Here is a 21,000-nt window from a genome sequence, read left to right on the forward strand (position 1 = left end):
AGACATGCTGTGTGGCCTCAGGCAGTTTGCTTCCCCTCTCTGGGTTCCAGTCTAGTTTGTGAAGTGCAGAGGCAGACTTTGATTTCTAGCAAGGGGGCAGACCAGGTAGTCTGAATGTTTCCTAGCTATGAAACACCTAGAAATGCTGGGTAAAATTGTTTTAAATGCACAGCTGAACTAACAAGAAAGTAAGGAAATTCCTGGCTCCAGGAAAGAAGTGGGAACTAGGAATCACAGTGGTGAGATGAAGGTAATCAAGGATGCTGTGCAGCTCTGGGTCTCCGCCAGGGGAAGTTGGTCATCTTGGTGATCACACGGCTTAGGTTTTCATGTCCACAGAGGACAGAAAAGGAGGCTTTGAGCCTGTCAGGGTAGGGAGTTGGATTGAAACTTCTGTATAAAGTTGGATCCAATTTCACTGAAGTATAAATCAGTGAAATTTTAGATTTAAAAAAAAAAAAACTGCCAGCAATAGAAAAACTTGTCTGTTTTGACCTGAGCTTCGGGTGAAAAACAATTTTCCTAAGAATTTATAATCTAAGAGTTTATAATTGCAGGCCTGCGTTTGTATGAGCTTTAAGGTTCAGATTTCTGCCATCTGCCTGGTCCTGAAAGCTCCAACATGAAATTTGGCTCTGGGCCATCTGGAGGTACCAACAGAGGCACATGCAAAATTCTCTCTTGGGAGCTGTGCCACCAACCCAGGTGTAAAGGGTTCCTGTAGCTAAATTCCCACTGAAGATGAGTTTACAATTCAAAATTATAGAACTCAGGGGGAAATAATCGACCACGAGGGAGAGTAAGCTGATGCATCAAACAGCAAGACTGAACCTCCCAGAATTTCACCTGAAAGTGCTACCAAACAGAGATGACAACTGAGGGGGCCCAGCTAGATGTTTGTGAAACTCGGATTTGTCCTCATTGCAAGATGAGCTGCAGATCCACTTGTTGTCATTATAAAAGGCCCTTTTATAAAGTAATATGTCTGTGTACATTTGCACATTTGGGGAGCCATCCTCTTCCTGACTGGGAGGGGCCAGGCTGGGAAACAGTCAGAGCGTGGGAGACCTCCCCCCACCGCTGGCGAGTGTGGGACTGCAGGTGATGGAGGCACAGCCCGGCATCCAGGAACATCAACTCATGAACTCAGCCACCTCTGGCCATGGACCAGGGCTCCGGGAGAGCTGATGGATTAGTTCGAGAACTGGACAGAGCTCAGAGAAAGGTGTCAGGTCAGAAGCGAAGACTGCAGAGGGGTTTCTGGGAGAGCTTTCCTAGGGACGAAGGAGTTTGCTAAGCAGTCCAGAAGCCCAGCTCAGAGAAGCATGGGTGAGCTGCAAAGCCAACACTGGCTACCATCTATGGGGTCAGAGTGATGGGGAGAGTGGCTCAGTGCTCAGACCCGGCCAGCTAGGCTATTCCAGTGCTTTCTGTATTCAGACAGGATTGTCTGGGAACCAGGGCTCCAGATGGGGGAATGCGGACAGGGGTGGAGACCCTGACAATGCACTCTACGGATTCACTAATGAGCCATTAACTCAACAGATACTCATTGACACCTACTCTGTGGCAGGCCCTGTCCTGGCTCAGCAGTTTGCCATGGTACATGGGTGTATCAAGTCCCGCCCTGTCATCTGGGCATCCACATGGGCTTCCTGAGGACCAAACTGCTCCAGGAGGGCTTCTTGGACCTTTGATTTTCCTGGGTTCAAACAACATTAGCCCCCCTGACTCCTCAGCCCTGCCCGCCAGGAGGATCAGGTCTGTATGTGGGCTCTGGGCTGCCCTGGCAGCTCGTCCTGCCTGCTCAGCCACTGACCCTTAGAGATCAGTACTTGGCTCTAGGTTGCCCACTGGTTAAGGGTCAGATGGTCCAGTCATTCAAGCCAGCCTCAGATCTCAAGCCGGCTAGACTTGTTGTCGTAGTTAATGTTGAAACGGTGGAACAGCCACCCCTTGCGGCAGGCTGGGGAGCCTGCACGGCTGACCTTTGCCGGCCTGCTCCCCTCTCAAGGGCATGAACCGACAGGATCTCTGTCAAGAGGTGACCAGGTGACCGGCCATCTGAAATTTCAGCTTCTCACTGGCAAGGAGCTCTCACAGGAGTAAGAGCCGTGAAGGTGCCCCCCGGGTTGGGACCAGAGGGAGGTGCAGAGCAAGTCATCAGTGGCTCCATCTTGGAGGTATCTTTCTGCCCTAAGCGCCCCTGGAGCTGTCACCTGGGGAGCGGGAGAGAAGGGTGTGGAATGGACTGCCCTGGGTGACAGCCTCTTCCCCGACAGTCACAGCGGTGAAGTCTAGAGGCAGCTGATACTGCACTTCTAGCAGCATCCTGACCTGTTACGGCTTGTGCCGCGCCCTCACCTGCCCTGTCGTGCCCAATTCCTTATTCTGTCGGCACATATTGGGCACCTGCTGTGTCAGGGTCAGGGCCGGGTGTGGGGAGCATTGGGGTGACCCAGATGCAGCCTCCTCCCAGGCCGCAGGGAGGTACTCACCGGAACGCTGCTCACCCTCCCTTGCCATGTGGCCCGGAGCCTGTCTCCCTGGAGTCTGTCCCACCCCAGTGCAGCTGACCGAGGACCACAGCCCAGTCCATCTAGATATTTGGTCCTTTGGGGGCCCAGTCATGCCACAGGACAGGACGGAGTTCTGTGGGTCCTGCACAAGTCATCACCCCAGGCCCTTGCACCAAAATCCAGGGCAGGAAAGTGGCTCTGGGAGATGCAACCCCATGGGGGCTGGCATGTGGGTGCATGTCATCCCTCAGAACAACTCTAGCTGCCAGGCGTTACTTAGGTGAGAAAATGGAGAGTCTCTGAGTCCATGACACGCCCAGATTGCTGACTGAGTCCCTGGCAGTGCCGGGGCTTGATCCCAGGCCGTCGTTAGGACGCTCCGCCTGGACTCTTTTCCCAGCACCAAGCTGCTTTCCTTCATCTGTGCCCTGATAGGTCCGTGCCCTGACGCCCAGACCACTGGTGCCATGGTCGATAGGATGGGCTTCCAGACCCAGAGTTTGGTCCTGCTTTGTCGTTTTGCGTGGAGAGAGCCTCCCGCCATGGTGCCGGCTGGCTAGAGGGTTTCTACTCTCTCCAAGAGGTGTGGCAGGCGGAGAGAACCGGGAGAGATGCTGAGCCCCGGGAGATGTTGAGTTAAAAGGAGCATGGGATGAGAATCAGGACGCTATCCAGAGAAACTCTGAGGAGTCTGGAGGAAATAGGAACAGTTGGTGCCGGAACATTCCAGAAGGTTTGTTCCCCACACCAAGGAAGCCAACTAGGGAGCTGAACTTCTCCACCAGAAGGTCTGTAGAACAACTTGGCAGCCTGTGTACCACGGGCTTGAGGAGTATTCCTAGAATTTGGCGGGAGTTCAAGATCAGAGAAAGCAAAGTAGTGGTGTGACTCGACGGCACAGCAAGAGGGAGTGTGGCAGGATTTCAGGTTTCCAAATCGACTTTTCTTTTCGCGCGTGCGTGGGTAGGACAGAGTTTTCCAGAGTATCAATCTCTTGGGTCACCTAGTGCAGAATCTAGCACAGAATGGATGCACAATCCCGATTTGTGGAAGGAAGGAAGGAAGGAAGGAAGGGAGAGAGGGAAGGAGGAGGAGAGGACGCACACTGTCCCCCGAGGGCTGGCAGGAGAAGCAAGACATGAGTTCAGAAGCTTCAGCCAAATGGTCCCTTGTCGGAGACCCCGGCGACCAAGGCTAACGAAGGTTCTGGTGCCTGGTTTCTCTCAGGGGCTTGGCTTGACCACAGCCTCCACGGGCAGTTTGCCCTCTCAGATTGGAAATCTGCCTTTCCTGAGTGTATTTCCACCTGTTTCGGCCTCTGAAGCCACCGTTTTCCTCTGTGACAGGCACCAAGAACGGTGGGCACCATTTCTCACCGGAACCCCATTTCCTTCCCCACAGGAAGGACCGTCACGTACCGGGGCTGCTTCCGACTGCTGGAGAACGTCACCCACGCCTTCCCCGACTCCCTGGTACAGGCCAACGTGACCGTGGAGACGTGTTCGGGATTTTGTTCCCAGAAAGTAAGAGCAATTATGATCTCACAGCCCCGTCCTTTAACCATCCAGCCTGAGCGGTGGTCTCAGGGAGGGGCAGGTGCCCGTGCGGGGCTGCGGCTGTCTGTCCGCGGAGCCTGGGTGGGAGCTGAGGAGGGAGGTGTGGGAGGGCGGTGGGCGATGACACAGCAGAGTCGCCGAGGATGCCAGCAGGAAGCCCGCTAACGAGGTGATCCGGGGCTGGGTGGGGAATTGTCAGAGAAGGTTGTAAAGCTGAAAGAATCGTGCCTTTCCCGATGTGAGCTCTTGGCACGAGTGTCAGATGTTCAGTTGACTTGGTTTGGAAACAGGAAGATGCTGGCTTGGGACTTGGGGAGTGCAGATTTTCTGTTATTTGCGCTGACGGCGTTGGGCCATGAATCTGACTTTCGGGGGCTGTAGTCACTCATGTGCCTTTGGTTCAGCCTGGGCTGAGGACTGGAGTGTGACTCTGTGCAGGGGCTGGGCTGGGCACCAGAGCCTACTGTCCCTGCATTGCATGCCAGCTCCAGGGTGGCAAATGTTGATCAAGGCCACGTGGGGCTTGCACAAAGCAGGACCTGGGACGGGGTGTGAAGCGAGGCTGGCGGGACCGGCGGGCCGCCCAAAGATCTTTGAGAGCGGGGGCTGGAGACCCGTGGTCTCCAGATTGGGCTGGATGCTGGCCCTGGAAATAGCCCCAGGTGGCAGTGGGCTTGGATTTGGGGCTGCTCCGATGTGCTGGGGTTCGGTAGCCTTGATGGGACTGTGATACGTGGCAGTGTAACAGAGTAGGGCTAGGAGAGAGGAGGGCCTTGGCAACAATGATGGTATTTATCAACAGAAGCTAACAGGTATTGATCATTTATTCCAGGTTCTGTTCCAACTTTACATGGGTTAACCCATTTAATCCTCTTGACAACCATAGGTGCTCTGATAAACTGCATTTTGCAGGTGAGGAAACAGAGAGCTCGGGCATCCTGCCCGAGGTCACACGGCCAGGAAGGGGGAGATCCAGGATTTGAGCTCTGCCTAGCTCTGTAGCCTGCTGATTGTTAGAAGGGTATAGGGCGTGGGCCTCAGCCAAAGCACATGTAGTTGGACACAAAGAAGCACTCCCTCCATGGGGCCCCGACCCACAGGGAGCTGCCGTGCTCTCAGCCCTATTGAGATGCTTCCCTTGGAGGTGGGAGGAGACAAAGTCTTTTTCCTACTCGCTTCCCTCTCGCACAATCGCGGCCTTTGAAGTGGCTCTCTGACATCTCCGGCATTTCCAAAGCCACTGCCAAGGATGTCTTAGGCATCAGGGCTCATGAGACACAATTCTGGGAGCCGAAAAGACTGTTTGTTGATTCACAGACATCTGGCCTGGGAACCCCTTCCGCCCCTCTCCCCCTGGTGGGATCAGAGCCAGTAGAGATGGCAGGGACACCTGCTCGCCCAGCAGGGAAGCAAGCCGCCCTCTCTGGGCTTCCTTCACACCTGCAGTTCAGAGCGGCTCCCTGGAGAGCCACGCACTGGAATCAGAGGAACTCAGCTGATCTGGGCCTGCTGAAGGCGAGCCTCCCGGTCAGCAGACACAGAGGCGTCTTCCTGTGTGCCGGGCGCTGGGTTGCAGCCTTCCCACTGGTGGTCGGCTCACGGCTCTCAGTGCTCCGTGAGCGGGGATAGTCTGACCCCTGCTTGCTGCGGAGCCAGTGCAGGGTTTGCAGGAGTGAGAGCTGTCACACGCAGGCACAGAGCGACGGGGCTTTACATCCCACTCTCGACACCATGCCCCGTGCTTTTCACGCTGCTGCCGCCTCTCGGTGTGACATCGGCGGGGGAAGGGGACAGGCGAGTTAGCCGGAGGAGATAGGAGACAGGAAAAGAAACAAGACGAAAGGGAGCGGGCAGCATCACGGCGCTGCCTCTTTGATGTTTTAAATTATTTTCAATAGATAACATGCTCACGTGGAACACAGTAAAAAGACACCAAAGGGGGTCGAGGGGAAAGTCTTCCTCTCACCCCTGTGTGTCGTCCACCCAATGTCCTTCCTTGGACGCAGCTGACGGACCTGACCTCGGCCAGCCACTCTCGGAGAGATTCTATGAATATTCAAGTGGTTGTTCCTTTACAGAGTCACGATGCCTTTACAAACCCCACAGATGGTAACGAGCCACACACAGTGCTCTGCCCCGCGATCCCCTCCTCTCTCTTAGAGATTGCTCCACGTTGGCACAGAAAGTGCTTTCCCACTCTTTTATTCAATTACATGGATGTCCTATAACTTATCTCACCAACGCCCCGCTATTAAGCATTTAGGTTGTTTCCAGTCTTTTGCTTTTACAAACAAGGCTCTGATGACTATCCTTGTAGGTGGGTTGTTTTGTGTCGGTGGTGGACCTGCCAGATGAAATTCTTAGGAGGTGCCAGGTCAAAGGCTGCCTGTCCTTGTCCTGTGGGTAAACTTTGCCATGCTGCCCTCGGCAAAGGTTGTGTTAATTTTACGCCCCACCAGCTCTGCATGAGAGGGAAGCAAGGCATCCTTGTGCCTCTTCTTTTGGAGAGGATGACTTCAAAGCAGCATCCCGGGTAGACGGCCCGGTATTCTGGGGATGCCTCCCCTGGGGCAGCCCACAGGGGCCCAGAGAATTCTGCCTTGTGGTTACAGACACAGAACTTGAAGATTTTAAACTCTTCAACTCCCATTTCCAGCCATTCTTCATATTTACTGACAGAAATCCAGGTCACTGCAATCTCACATTGCAACGTGTGCCAAAAGATACCCGAGGGTTGTTGACAGCTTATGCCGTTTTGCACCTTTGCATTTTGTATGTCTCCCCTCGAGATGCGTTTCAAGGTCTGGTTACTTGCTTGACTCTGGGCAGCGATGCTGCGAATTGTTGAGGTCAGAACAAGGATGAAAGGGCGTCCAGGGTCCTCAGAAATGGCCTTTGCCCTACAGGCGTCAGAATCTGTGCTGACAGCTTGGCGCATATCCTGGCCTCCCCTGTATTGTCAGATGGGGCAGGGACAGTGGCTGTTTCCTTGAATCCCATTGTTTCCATCCACGGAATGTTGCAGCTGTGAGGATCAGAGTCACCATTTCCAGCTTTCAAGTTGAAAGCAGTTCTTGGCGGGACATACCTGTGGGACAGGGGCCAAACACATACACTGACACTTATGGGGGGGACGCCAGCTGCCCCAGGAGATAGAGCTCACCCCTGAAGAAGGGCTAAGACAGGAACTGGGTGATTCTGACGTACAGCAGAGGAAGGTCAGTGCCTGATGGGGATGAAGGAGGCTTGGAGGGAGGCTTCAGTAGGAGGGCTGCAGCTTTTTGGAAGGGTTAGAGCTGGAGGATGTGGGGCGGCGTCAGCGGGCAGGGGAGGGGCGTGAGGAGTGCATCATAAAACTAGGCAGTGGCTGGGCAGGGGTGAGGTAGTGGGAAGGCAGCCGGCCCGCCCAGGGTGCAGGGCTCCGTGGTGTCATGTGAAAGGTAGGACGGGGACAGACTGCAATGCCCGCCTCCAAGCCCAGATGTTTTTCGGCGGGTAGGAGGGAGCTACTGATGGTATGGCAGGGAGGGGGCGGTGTGACTGGTGTGGGGCTTCATAGCTGTGGGTAGGATGCTCTGGGGTGAGGGGTGTTCTCTGTGGATCCCTTTGGGAGACAGCAGTCCTCAGGGCCACCCCCAGAGATGCCTTGGCAAGACTGTGACTGAAGTCCACCTGTGACCTGGCTCTGGAATTAGGAATCCCAGGTAGGGCAAGGATGCTGCCCCAGATGTCATGCTGGTGAGCCGCTGGTTCCCAGAATGTCCGTTCCTCGCTTCTCCCTCCTTCTGCTCTGTGCTTGTTGGTATGACTTATACTCAGGCCTTCCGATGATCCCTGTCAGCTCTCAGGTTCCCAGTGGGAGCTAGGATGGGACCCTGACCTCACTCTAGGGCAGCTGTTGACATTTCGACTTGGATAATTGTCTGGGGATCTGTCTGTACATTGTAGGCTATTTAGCAGCATCCCCGGCCTCTACCCGCCACATACCAATAGTACTCCCCACTCAGCTGTGACAACCCAATCTGTCTCCAGACATAACTAGGGGTCCCCTCCAGGGGACCCACTGTCCCAGAGGGCCACCTGGCATGTGTTGGCTCAGCCATACCAGGCCCGGTGCACGTTCCCCACGCATCTGAATCCGGGTGGTCGATTCTTTTACAGCTATTTAGGGAGGATGGAGAAGCAAATTCCGCCTCCAGCGTTGAGGTCTGGTGGATACAGGAACAGGTGGAAGTTCAACTGACCCAGGCCTGCAGAGGCCAGGGATCTGTTTGCAGGAAGGGTCTTCCCTCTCCTCTCCTGGACGTTGAGGGTGAATGAGAGAGGTGAATTTGGAGATTTCTGGCTGTACTTTCCTGACCGACGTGCCAAGCGCTTCCTCTCCGGAAAGGCGGGTGGCACCGAGGCTGCAGAGACGTCCCAGTGGCAGCTTCATCTCATCCTAATTTGGCTGCAAGACAAGCTCGGATGTCCCACGATGTGGGAATGGTTGCATTATGCCACGGCCATACAGTGGACTATAATACAGCCATTGAAAATGTTTTCAATGACTTTTATGATGGAAAAGGCTCACAGCAGACTGTTAAATGGGGCGGAGCTAAACCTGAGGGTGGGGACAACAGGCTTAATTAGGGCTGGCTGGGCAGAGGGGCCGGAGGTGGGGCACGCAAGCAGGAAAAGACGGGGAGCCTTCTTTGTGCCGTGCCCCGATTTCGAGTACCATCAGAGATTTATTTGCGGCTCCCGGTAAAAATCTCTACTGTTTTTTTGCTAGTTCGTTACAACGGATTTGGGGAGCTCCCAGAGTGTAGCTTGACAGGGAAAGAACATTTGGGGCCACGTCAGCATCTTAATGATCTGGCTGTCTGCCAGCAAGGGCGACTTGACCTGTGTAATGTGTTTTGAAACACAGTAAAATGATCTTGTCTGATTTTCTGCGATCGTGCTGGTGATGGAAGAAAACCTGCTGGCCTCTAGGTGTTATCACCTCCTTCGCTGGAACAGAAGGTGAAAATGATCTTAGATGTTTGCACTGCTGCCCATTCGGATGCGGGGTCGTTAATTTTGAAGCCCCGTATTGCTGTTCGAGTAGATAGGCCATTCGTGGGGGTGTGCCGTTCCTGCGGCGGGACTGATGGGTGAAATCTGGTACCATCTGCAAATAGATTACTAACGTGTGAAACTTCGGCTATCACACCTTGTGATCCAAGGCTTGCTCTCCCAGCAACTGCTAGTGGTCCTACCGAGAAAGGCATCGCAGGGAGAGAGGTGTTAGCCTTTCTGCCTGCCCTCTTTTGGCCTCTTTGGGGTGTATACGTTCTTCATACGGAATAGTTATCACCTGGATGTTTTCCCGTCGACATTTCCTCTGAGGTTTTTCCTTTGTCCGTTTAAAGGAGGCACTAACCCAGCTGCCTGTGCGCATTAATGTGGAGCAGGCCTGTTCTCTGCTGGGCGGCGGCTCTGGCCACGTCCCCTTGCATCCCGATAGATGCAGTCCATCCTGCGTGGGTCTGAGGTTTGCGAATTACTACCTCTGTCTGCTGTCTGGGGCTCCAGTTTGCGGAGAGCCATCGCCCAAGGGGACATCCCCTAGGGGCCCCTGGAGACACTCTGACATTTAGGTCAAAGTTATCCTGAAGCAGCACCTTTGAGGCTGGACATGTGGAAGAGGGCTGGTGAGTTAGCTCTTCCTGCGGAGAAGAGTGAATACAGAGAGATGGCCTAATGCCCCCACCCCATGCCTTTGGCCTCCTCCGGACTCGGACCAGCCAACTTGCTGAGGGTCTGCTCTCTGAAAGGCCCCGTAATAGTATAGCTTGAACTGCACTTGTCCACTTATGTGTGGGTTTTTTTTCAATAAATTCGTACCACAGTATACATCATCAGCCATTGGTTGAATCCACGAACACGGAACCACAGCCTTGAGGATCCACGGATTTGGGTATCTGTGCCAGGTCCTGGAACCCATCCCCTGCAGATACCAAGAGATGAGAGTATTTCATTGCATCCTAAAATCCCCCTTACAGCTGGAGAAATCAAGACTCAAGCCGTCTAAATTTAAACTCACACCAGAGCCCTTAATCATTAAGCTATGCCCCTTTTACAGATGATAAAACCAAGGCTCACAGCTGCCCGGTAGCTTGTCGACAGTCACACAAATGAGATTCAAAGCCCGGGATTCCTGACGACAGGCCTCAGTCTGGGTCCACCTCCCGTAGCTGCCCGTCCAAACCACACAGCCCCGCACCTGCAGTCAGATAAGAGGGAAACATGCTCTCAGTTACAGGATCAGCGGACGGGTTTGCATTCAAACTGACATTCGCCGGAAAGCAAGCGTCGGTCCTTTCATCCTCATCCGCACATCCCCCTTCGTGGGCCTCTCCTCTCCTTTCCGTGTCTTGAATGTTCCCCAGTTCTGCTTCTGGAGGCAAGAGACTGGTCAGAGGCAACCTCCATGCTGGTTCCTGAATTTCGTCACAAACCCACCGCATTCATGTTTTTGCCTCCCAGGGGCTGAGTGTAGTGTGTGGCAAAGCCCCGGACTGGGAGTCCGGAAGGCTGGCTTCTGCTCCCACACACCCTGATGGTCTAAGGTCGTGGGCTGCTTGCCGCCGGCCTCCAAGCCTCAGCTTCGCCTTCTGAAACCAGAAGTTCTCATCTCGGAAGTTTTGGTGATTCTGTGTAATCCTGGAGATCCTGAGAAAGGTGCCCAAGGAGGAGCGAGGATAGAGAAGAGGAGACCCCAGTGGGGGTACTTCTTGAGGCCTCGCTCCTTGCCTGTTGCAATGTCCGATCCTTGACCCCTTGGCCATGGCCAAGCCTTGGTGTGTGGATCCCCGCCGCCCGGAGAGCCCAGCCCTGGCTGTATCGTGACCCGGCTCCAGGCTGAATGCCCAGACATACTGCAGACCCAGTCCCCGCCTGAGCCCCCATCCTGGACACCCAGGCTCAGGCTGTAGAGAAAGTACTGGGATCAGGGTGTGCACCCATCCTGCCCTCGGAACTCCTCATCTGTTCGAAGCAGTATCACACCTGTGTTCCTGTTCTGCCTCGTCTTGGTTCATTGTCTCCTCTTCTCTCTCTCTGTGCTTTCGCTCTTGCTTTTGTTCTCTCTCTCTCTCTCTCCTTGCAGCTTGACGTGGAGGTGCCGGGGAGCAGCAAGGTTGGCAGAGAGATAAGATTCATCAATATTTAATTTTTAAGGAAATCATGTCTTAGAAACCCCCAAGGGGCTGAAAATTGTTCTGTGTTTTCAGAATCCAATGATGTTGCTGAAGAGGTCATGTTGTAAATAAAACCACATTACTGTCCGCAGCTCTCCCGTTGCTCTGCAAACACCCGGGAACTTGACAGTTTAATCCACTCAAGGAAGCAAAAAGGTTCGGGTCACTGGTGGGGGCAGCCTGGCCCCCCAGCCCTGGGATACAGGATTGTGAGGTATCGACATCAGCCGTTACCTCCGGGGAGGGAGACAGACCCAGCCTGCCCTGAGCAGACTTTTTTTTTTTTTTTTAAACTGTGTTGGTGAAATGTTCTTGTCTGAACAGGAATCTCAGGATGGCGGAGTCCCCTGGGGTTCCTGTTGTCAGGGAGGGTTTGCTTAGATGGAGCAGGCTTTCTTCTCTTTACTCATGGCACAAGTGACCAACAGAAGGCTCATATCCAAGTCTGTTGCCAACAACTCTGGGGGGAGTTGGGATCTGGAAAGGACATTCATTCATTCATTCATTCATTCGTTGGTTCATCCATCCAACATCCGTTAAGCATCCACCATGTTCTAGACTTTGTTCTAGGTACTGAGAATGCGTCAAAGCACACCAGACACACAAAAGTCCCGCTTATGTTCTCGTGGGTAAAGGCAGATAGTAAACCAGGTAAAATATATAGTACGTTGAATGGTGACAAGCACCGTGGAGAAAAATGAAGCAGGAACCTTACATATTTACCCATTGGAAATGAAGATGTGCATCCACTGCAAGTCTTGCCCAAGGATGTACACAGCAGCATTATTCGTAATAGGTAAAAACTGAAAACAGCCCAGGGATCCATCAAGTGAAGGAGTCCACAAATTGTTATGTCCACACACGGAATGACACTCAGCGATAAAAAGCAACAGTCCACTGCCAGACAAAACAACATGGGTGGACTTAACAAATATTTTTCTGAAAGAAACCAGACTCACAAAAACATGTGCTGAGTGATTCTGTGTATAGGCCATTCTAGAATAGACAAAACTCATCTGTGATGATGGAAGTCAGAAGAGGGGTTGCTTTGGGGGAGGGGCGTATGACTGGGAAGGGGCCGAGGAAACTGGTGTGAGGGAAATGACGTGTATCCTGCTAGGCATTCATCAAAACAGACTGGGTGGTACATTCAGGGTCAGAGTGTTCCATCCAGGTAAGTTATACCACTGAAACAAAAGCAGAAAACACAGCAAGGGATTGGGTGTATCGGTGATAGCAGGAGGGATGTTGCAGCGGGTGGCCAGGGAAGGCCTCACAGAAGAGGTCTTGCAGAAGGTGAGGGAGAAAACCATGAGGGTATCTGGGGGGCTTCCCTGGTGGCGCAGTGGTTAAGAATCCACCCGCCAGTGCAGGGGACACAGGTTCGAGCCCTGGTCCGGGAAGATCCCACATGCCGCGGAGCAACTAAGCCCGTGCGCCACAACTGCTGAGCCTGTGTTCTAGAGCCCACGAGCCACAACTGTGGAGCCCGTGTGCCTAGAGCCCGTGCTCCGCAACAAGAGAAGACACTGCAATGAGAAGCCCACGCGCCGCGACGAAGAGTAGGCCCCGCTCGCCGCAACTAGAGAAAACCCGCGTGCAGCAACGAAGACCCAGTGCAGCCAAAAATAAATAAATAAAATTAATTAATTAAAAAAAAGAAAGCCGTGAGGGTATCTGGGAAAGGACGTTCCAGGCAGAGGGCGCAGCAAGTGCAAAGGCCCTGAGGTGGGAGCGAGACTGCAGTGGCCAAGGACTGGTAAGAAAGCTAGTGTTAGTTTGCGCGGCCTGTCATAACAAATTGCCACAGACTGCTGGGTGGCTTAAACAATAGAAATTTATTTTCTCTCAGTTATGGAGGCTAGAAGTCCAAGATCAAAGCGTTGGCACGGTTGGTTTCTTCTGAGGCCTGTCTCTCTGGCTTGACAATGGCCTTCTCCTCCATCTCTGTGTGACTGGGTCCTAATCTCTTCTCGTAACGACACCAGTCAGATTCGATGGGGGCCCGTCCTAATGGCCCCAGTTTAACTTAATTGCCCCTTTAAAGGCCCTGTCTCCAAATACAGTCATATTCTGAAGTGCTGGGGGTTAAGACATCAACATATGAATTTTAGGGGACACAATTCAGCCCGTAACAGCCAGCGTGGATAGAAGTGTGGGAGACACAGACGCAGACAGCTGCGTGCTCTCTGCTGCCGCCGTGGTACCCAGGCCGCTTGTTCCCTCTGCTCGCTGTGATGAAGGTATTGAGCTGGGACGAGACAGGATGAGGGCTTTTCGGGAGAGGATGGATAGCAGTGGGAGAGGCCAGAGGTTGCAGTTCTTGTGACGGCTTTTCACTAACTCACATCAGCAGGAGAACTTGCTTCCAGAACGCCAACGACATTCTGATTGAGGTCAGGACACAGATTCGCTTTCTGTTGAGAAATGACATGGGGGCCCCAGGGTGGGTGGAGTCTAGCCAGAGGTACTGATGGGGTTTGTCCAGCCTTTTGTCCCCTCACTCCAAGCCCAGCGGCCCCAGCTGCCTGTGCTGGACATCACCGCAGCTCTGACAGTGACGGCAGCTGTGGCTGAGTGGGTCCTGGTTCCAGGGTTAGGGCCCCATTGTGGCCACTGAGCCCTCAAAGCAATTCTTTTCTTTTTTTTAATATATTTTTTAAATGTATTTTTTGGCTGCATTGGGTCTTCGTTGCTGTGCACAGGCTTTCTCTAGTTGCAGTGAGCAGGGGCTACTCTTCGTTGCGGTGCACGGGCTTCTCATTGCGGTGGCTTCTCTTGTTGCAGTGCACAGGCTCTAGGCGCGCAGGCTTCAGCAGTTGTGGCTCGCAGGCTCAGTAGTTGTGGCGCATGGGCTTAGTTGCTCCGCGGCATGTGGGATCTTCCCGGACCAGGGATCAAACCCGTGTCCCCTGCATTGGCAGGCAGATTCTTAACCACTGAACCACCAGGGAAGTCCTAGCGATTCTTTTCTTTATGTGTCTGATCAAGATTAAGGATCACAAGTGCTGCTTGGGGGAGGGACTTCCAAGCTTTGCTTGATCCTGAGCTTTTGGGGCCTTGGAGGGGGAGCCAGAAAGAGGAATTTTAGGAACCAAACTCTCAGGTACTCTGCATGTCAGGAGGGTGGTCTGGGGCCCACCTCTAGTACAATTAAAGGTCTTAAGAATTAAGAGTAAGGGAGCCCTTACTGTGTGCTGGGTCCTTTTCATGCATCATCCTCCCTTCACTCTCCCAGCACTCTATGGTGTGAATATTATTGCCCCCAGATGACAGATGAGACAGCCAGGACTTGGGGGGCAGGTAGTGATTGGCCCAAGGTCATACAGATATTCAGCCGTGGCCCCGGGATTCGAGTCCAGGTCTGTTGGATTGTAAACCTGGTGCTTTTTCTCCTACCGGGTGCTTCCTCCCTGGTGCCTCTGGACATGAGCCCATGGACACCCGGAATGACTGCCTACCGCTAGCCCCCTGTCCTGGGAGAAATTTGCAACTCAAGCCTCGTCCAGGAAAGGCAAGGGGGTAAATGTCATAGTCTCACTGGCCCTCACGGTGGATCAGAGGGAGAGAAATGAGATCTTCTGACTCTTCCAGGCAGGACAACTCAAGCAATATGTCCATTTTACAGATGGAGAAACTAAGGTTCCAAAAGGGGAGGTGATTTGCTTATGGTCCCATAAATTTCTAATGCCAAAGTGAGAACTGAGCTCTGGAAGCAGATTTTGTGTGTGTGTGTGTGTGTGTGTATGTAGGGGTGTGTAGTGTAAGAATAGTGAAAGCATCCTCTCCTGTCCCCACATGGCAGCTCAGCCCCGAGAGAGGGATGTGCGGCTGGCAGAGGCAAAGCTGCCCCTGAGCCTTGATGAAGGAGGAGGGGGATGGGGAGAGGCCTTCGTGGGGGCTGTGAGGCCTCTGGGAGAGCATCCCACCTACGCTTAGGAGAATAGGCCTCCACTGGCGGCAGCCTCCCCTCCTACCTCCTAAGGGACCACCCGGCCCCAGGCTCTGCATCGCCCTCCCCTGGCTGGGACACCATCCACTGTCTTTTCTGAGTGCCGAGATCCTGGGCTCTGCCAAGCCACGCTCAGAAGACACTATTGATTTTCCTTTATTTATTTATTTATGAGATTTTTTTTTTTGCTGTGGGCAAAAAATAAAAAGGTTTGTTCAGCGTTTCCCTTAGCAGCGAGAAGGTTTCTCTGCCCACTGCTTCCCTCGCCCCCAAGCACTCACCCGATTGACTCCTCTCCTCTCTCTGTGCTCCAGGGGGCCTTGCATCTCCTGTTTGCAAGATGCACAGAGAGGCAGAGTGGAGATGGGGCTGAGTGTCCTACCTGGTGCCTGGTACATAGTAGGTGCTCAAGTAAAATGCTTGGGAGAGGTGAGTGGAGGAATTGCCCACCAGGGAAAGGAAGCCGAGGATGGCCTGCTCCTCTGTGAAGAAAGCACCTACTGTGTGCTGGGCCCAGTGCTGGGCAATTTGGACCTTTCTCATCTAGTTTTCACAACCAATGTGCAAGGTGGGTTTTATTCCCTTTGTTCAATGGTGAAATTCAGAAAGGTTCAAGGTTACCCAGGCTGTGAACCTGAATTCACATTCAGGCCTTCCCAATGCCAGCGCCCCAGCTCTCGCTGCTGTGCGGTGGGTGCAGCCTCCTCCCCAGAGGGAACCAAGAAAACACATGTAAAAAACCGCCAGGAATTGGCTTGGCCTTCTAACCCTGGCAGGGCCCCTCCGGTTTAAGGAAGCCCCCATCAGCCTGATCACCTCAGAGTGGTCAAGGCCTGACCTTGCCCACCCCTCCTGTCCTGGAGAGATGCTGTGTGGGAATCTGTCACGGGCCCTGCACCCCACCCCGCAGCAGGACTACAGAAGCAGGGGTTAGGTCTGTCTCTTTCCAGGGAGGGTTGGTGGGAATTCCAGACCTCACTGGGGGCTCACAGTCTGTTGGTTAAAGATGTTGAATGCTGAGCTGCCCTGGGTGGGCCTTTCTGTCCCATTCTAACCCAGACACATGTGGTTTCCCCACCTGGAATGCTGTTCCCTCCCCGGCACTCCTGACGACCCCCTAGATGTCTCCAAAATCCAGGTCCAGTCCCCCCAGTGGAGTCACCCCTCTGTAGTAGCACCGGTGCTATTAACAGTGGACTTTTCTGGACTTCCCTGGTGGTCCAGTGATTAAGACTCCACTGCAGGGGGCACGGGTTTGATCCCTGGTCAGGGAAGTTCTGCATGTCGTGTGGTGTGGCAAAAAAAAAAAGTTTATACACACACACACACATATATAAAGAATGGGTAATAGAAGAAGGTAGTTATAAATACCAGCTACGACTATGTGACCAGTTACATAAATAAAGACTGTAATTATCATAAAAAAGAAAACCAAACAGACAAACAAACAAAAAACAGTGGACTCGTCACCGGCCAGGGATGAGCTGCTAGAGGGCAGATGTCCTGTCTCATTGAGCTTTGTCTCCCCTGGGTTTGGGCCCAGAGCCCAGCGCTGGAAGGATGGACAGACACCCCTGTAGATCCCATGCAGCTGGCAGGACATCCCCCGTGCCCACCCTGGTCCCTGAGCGGTGGGGACGTGGCCCCTGCACTCGCCCAAGATGCTTCTCTTTCTCTCCTTCCCTGGCAGGAGTTCCCCTTGGCCATCCTCAGGGGCTGGGAGTGCTACTGTGCTTACCCCACCCCCCAGTTCAACCTGCGGGATGCTGTGGACAGCTCGCTGTGTGGCCAGGAGTCTGAGGCCCAAAGGCTAGCAGAGTACTGTGAGGTCTACCAGACGCCCGTGCAGGGTGAGTTCTGCCCCGGGGGTGCACAGGCGTGCAGGGCCCTCCTCCTGTGTCTACCACTGGTTGTGGCACTTGGTCTGGGGGTTCGGACCGAGTGTGCGGTCCTGGGGCGGGGAAGGTGTCTTGGTGGGTGGTCCTATCTTGGGATAACGGGAACAGGAGGCCTCCACCATCCCTGGAGGCAGGACACAGGATGCGGGGCTCGGTTTGAAGAGCGCCTGACCTTTATCTGAGTCTCTCTGGGGGTGGTGGTTTGAGGATGAGCAGTGGCAGGGTGGTGGAGCTGGGTGACATGGTAGCCCAGTGGCCATGGGGGCCTCCCTGAGCCAGTCCAGGACCCGGGGACCAGTAAGTCACCCAGGCTGTGTACCCAGGCTCCAGCATCTTCCTTGTGTGAGAAGCAGGTCTGCCCCAGCTGACCTTGGGAGTCTGCAGGACGCTGATTCCCACCAGACTGTTACACTGGGAGGCCTCGTCATCACTGGGGCTTTCTCTGGCCAGCCGTGGACCTGTGCAGCCAAGGTCCAGGTGGCAAATCCCTTCCCCTTTTTGGGCCTCAGTTTTCCCATTCATCTCCCAGTGGGAGTCGTGGGTTGGCATTTCCTATCTAGGGAAGTCTGAGAGAGAGTCTGGGAGTCGCAGTGGAGGTGGGTAACCCTGAGACGACTTCTGGACTTTCAGATACCCGGTGCACGGACCGGAGGTTCCTGCCCACCAAATCCAAAGTGTTCGTGGCTCTGTCAAGCTTCCCGGGAGCTGGGAACACATGGGCACGGCACCTCATCGAGCACGCCACCGGCTTCTACACAGGGAGCTACTACTTTGATGGAACTCTCTACAACAAAGGTTAGTGCAGGCTGCAGGGCAGGGAGGAAGGCGGTTCCCAGCGCCCAGGCTGCAGCTTCTCCAGCCCAGGTCCTCCTTGGAGCACTAGAGCTGTGCTTCTCAAACTTGAACGCGCGTGTCACCTTGAGGGCTTATTAATTCAACATAGCTTCCTGGTTTGCACGCCCCCCCTCCACCAAGAGAGTGTGATTTAGTCGATCTGAGATGGGGCCTAGGAGTTGGCATTTCTAACAAGCTCCTAGGTGGTGCTGACACAGCCAGCCCTAGGACCACACTTTGAGAGAAAATTCACAAGATCTGTTCTGGATTCAAAGGGAAAGCCTAGTAGCTTAGATTCCCTCTCTGTAAACATTTCTTGAGTTTTCCTTAATGTTTAGAACCCTCAATAATTAGGGGAAACTGACTTCATGTGTTCATTTCTTTTTTCTTTTTTTTTTTTTTGAGGCAAGTGTAGCTTATCAAAATACGATTTTTTAAAACGAGGTCCAAAAATCTTCAAGAGTTTAATGATTTCTAATATTTCTCTTGTAGAAATAAGAGGCCTCATTATGTCAAGTAAATGAACTTTAAAATGGCTCAAATCTGTGCACTGTTTAAGACTAAGAACCTCAGATAAGCCAAGCGGGATCTATATTTGCTGAAATATATTTCTCTGTTGTCGTGTTAACAACAGTTTCTCTGGGATTCTTAGAGTTTGGTTGAGGAAAAGAGGTTACTATCTAACAGCCTGGAGAAAACACAAACTTCCTGAGGTGGGCAGCGGGTTCTAGAATCACCCACAGCAATCTTGGTCTGGTTGGGAAAAAGCCAAGGGTGTCCATGTAACCCAGTTTCATCACCCCTGGGAGTCTTGAGTGTTATGGCAGCTACAGGTGAAGTGACCAGATGAGGCACATGGACCTGCCCACTCCGGCCTAGTCCCCTGGGAACCACCTAATGTGTACAGGCTGCAGCTCCCCACCGTATTCATCTAGAAAGAAGGCCTTTCCCTTATTCAAACAGCTGGCTGTCTCAGTCTACAAATGGCTAAGTGGCCCAATGGCTCCATAGCTGGGCATAATAAGGATTGGGTCGACACTGCCTCAGAATGGCTTTAGAGATTCCCCGATGCATCTTTGAGCCTTACGAGACTGGTTAGATGTAGCCACTGGCCTCAGAGCACTGTCAGAGCAGTCACACACACACACACACGCGCACACACGTGCACACACGTGAAATTCGCAAGGAAGCTCCAATGCCCAAATGCCAAACCGTCACGGGTGAGCATGGTCTGAGTTATGCGGAAAAGTGGTACCTGTTGAAATAGGCCAAGGCAGTACAAAAGGCACCCTGGGCCGCAGGGTGTCAAAGACCAGATCTCATGTTTACTTGGCTCATGGTTTGACTCATTCTTTCCTGGAACTTCCCAGCTGTTTGACAGAATGAATCAAAGCAGAGACTTTTGCTGTTTGGCCCGTGGCAGAGATGAATTTGAAACATGTGTTGAGTTTCAGCTGGTGACCCCAGACTTACAGACTCAAAGGACACTTGCATTTTCCAGGCATCAGAGACTTGCTGTAGATACAAATACTTCGCAACCATTCATGAAGGGGGGTGGGGGGTGGGACTCATTTATGTTTCCAAGAGCCCGAGGCAAGCTCATGGGCAGTTTTGGAGCTTGTCGCCAGAGCTGGATGGCTTGGGCTACGTTGAGATGTGGCCAGGAGACCAGGTTCAGGGGACATCTTTCCAGGAAGCCTTCTGTGACATCCCACTACACTCCCAAACTAGTCCGCCTTACTCTTTGTTCCCATAAGCCCCTGTGCTCTGTATTACACTTGGGCTATCCCCCCACTAGACTGTAAGCTTAAAGACAGGGTCTGAGTTTTACCCCTTTGTCCCCTAGTGTAAAGTCCAACACAGAATGGGCACACAATGATATTTGTTGATAAATGTGTGACTCTGTGTAGGGATGGGTAGAGTCTCCACGGATGCAAGACTGGAGCCCAGTTGTAGGACTGTGGCATAAGGTCAGAGGGTGGGGCCACAGCTGCTGACTGCCCTTCAGCCTGATGATGGGGATCCTGCCCCTTCTGTGGGGAGGCCTCGCAGGGACACACAGAGCCACGTGGAGAGAGCCCTGGCTCTGATGCTGTGGTGCTGTGTGATCTCGAGCCAGTCACACACCCACTCTGAGCCTCAGTCTCTTCATCTGGCTATGCCTGCCGCTGTGGTCAACTCACAGGGTTATTTGCAAAGCTCATGTGACACAGCCATGCAGATGCCCAAATGGATGTGTCTACAGTGTCTAGAGAGAGGGCATGATCGGGCTCTGCCCGCTGACTTCTGGGATCTACGGGAGGTGCCTTATCTTCTTTCTCTTGCAGACGCCATCTTTCCCCACTTAGATGCCTCCTGCCCTCACTGTCTCTTGGGCAGGGTCAGGCCCTATCGGCCATCCACAGGCCATCCCAGTGCCCTCTGCCGTGCCCCCAATGTCGGCTCTCCCTCAGGGGTGCAGGTTAGCGTTCAGACCTGTCTGCTGCCGTGGCAGCGGGGGCTCCACGATGCCTTTCTCCCGGGCAGGGTTCAAGGGCGAGAAGGACCACTGGAGGAGCCGGCGCACCATCTGCGTGAAGACTCACGAGAGTGGCAGGAGGGAGATTGAGATGTTCGACTCGGCCATCCTGCTGATCCGGAACCCGTACAGGTCCCTGGTGGCCGAGTTCAACAGGAAATGTGCCGGGCACCTGGGCTACGCAGCTGACCGCAACTGGAAGAGCAAAGGTGAGCAGAAGGGGCCGGCGGGGTGGGGGAAACGGTTGCAACTTTATTCGTGGGGTCAGTCTGCTGATACAAGCTTACTGAAGTCCTACTATGTGCCAGGCACTGGGCAAGGCGCCAGGAGCCCAGGCTACAGGGGTCACAGTCTCTGCCCTCAAGGCACGAACAGTCTAGCCTTTGGGCAATGAATTAAAGAGACACAAGTCAGGATAGTGAGTGATATAAAATGAAGCCATCAGAAATACAGCTGTGTCCAGCAGTGTGGGTGGCATGATGAGACACGGGGCCTGA

General features: G+C 53.4%; 1 protein-coding gene across 2 annotated transcripts in view; it reads left to right on the forward strand.

Annotated features, from left to right (window-relative positions):
• Positions 1-21,000, forward strand: part of WSCD1 (WSC domain containing 1) — a 40,653-nt gene that overhangs the window by 17,386 nt on the left and 2,267 nt on the right. For both annotated transcript variants that reach the window (XM_032618097.1, XM_032618098.1), the window contains 4 exons: positions 3,921-4,042; positions 16,944-17,103; positions 17,782-17,946; positions 20,512-20,712. In XM_032618097.1, coding sequence (XP_032473988.1) covers positions 3,921-4,042; positions 16,944-17,103; positions 17,782-17,946; positions 20,512-20,712 — 648 coding nt within the window. The remainder of the gene's footprint in view (positions 1-3,920; positions 4,043-16,943; positions 17,104-17,781; positions 17,947-20,511; positions 20,713-21,000) is intronic.

Source organism: Phocoena sinus, chromosome 20 (genome assembly GCF_008692025.1).
Source record: "Phocoena sinus isolate mPhoSin1 chromosome 20, mPhoSin1.pri, whole genome shotgun sequence".
Lineage (NCBI taxonomy): Eukaryota > Metazoa > Chordata > Mammalia > Artiodactyla > Phocoenidae > Phocoena > Phocoena sinus.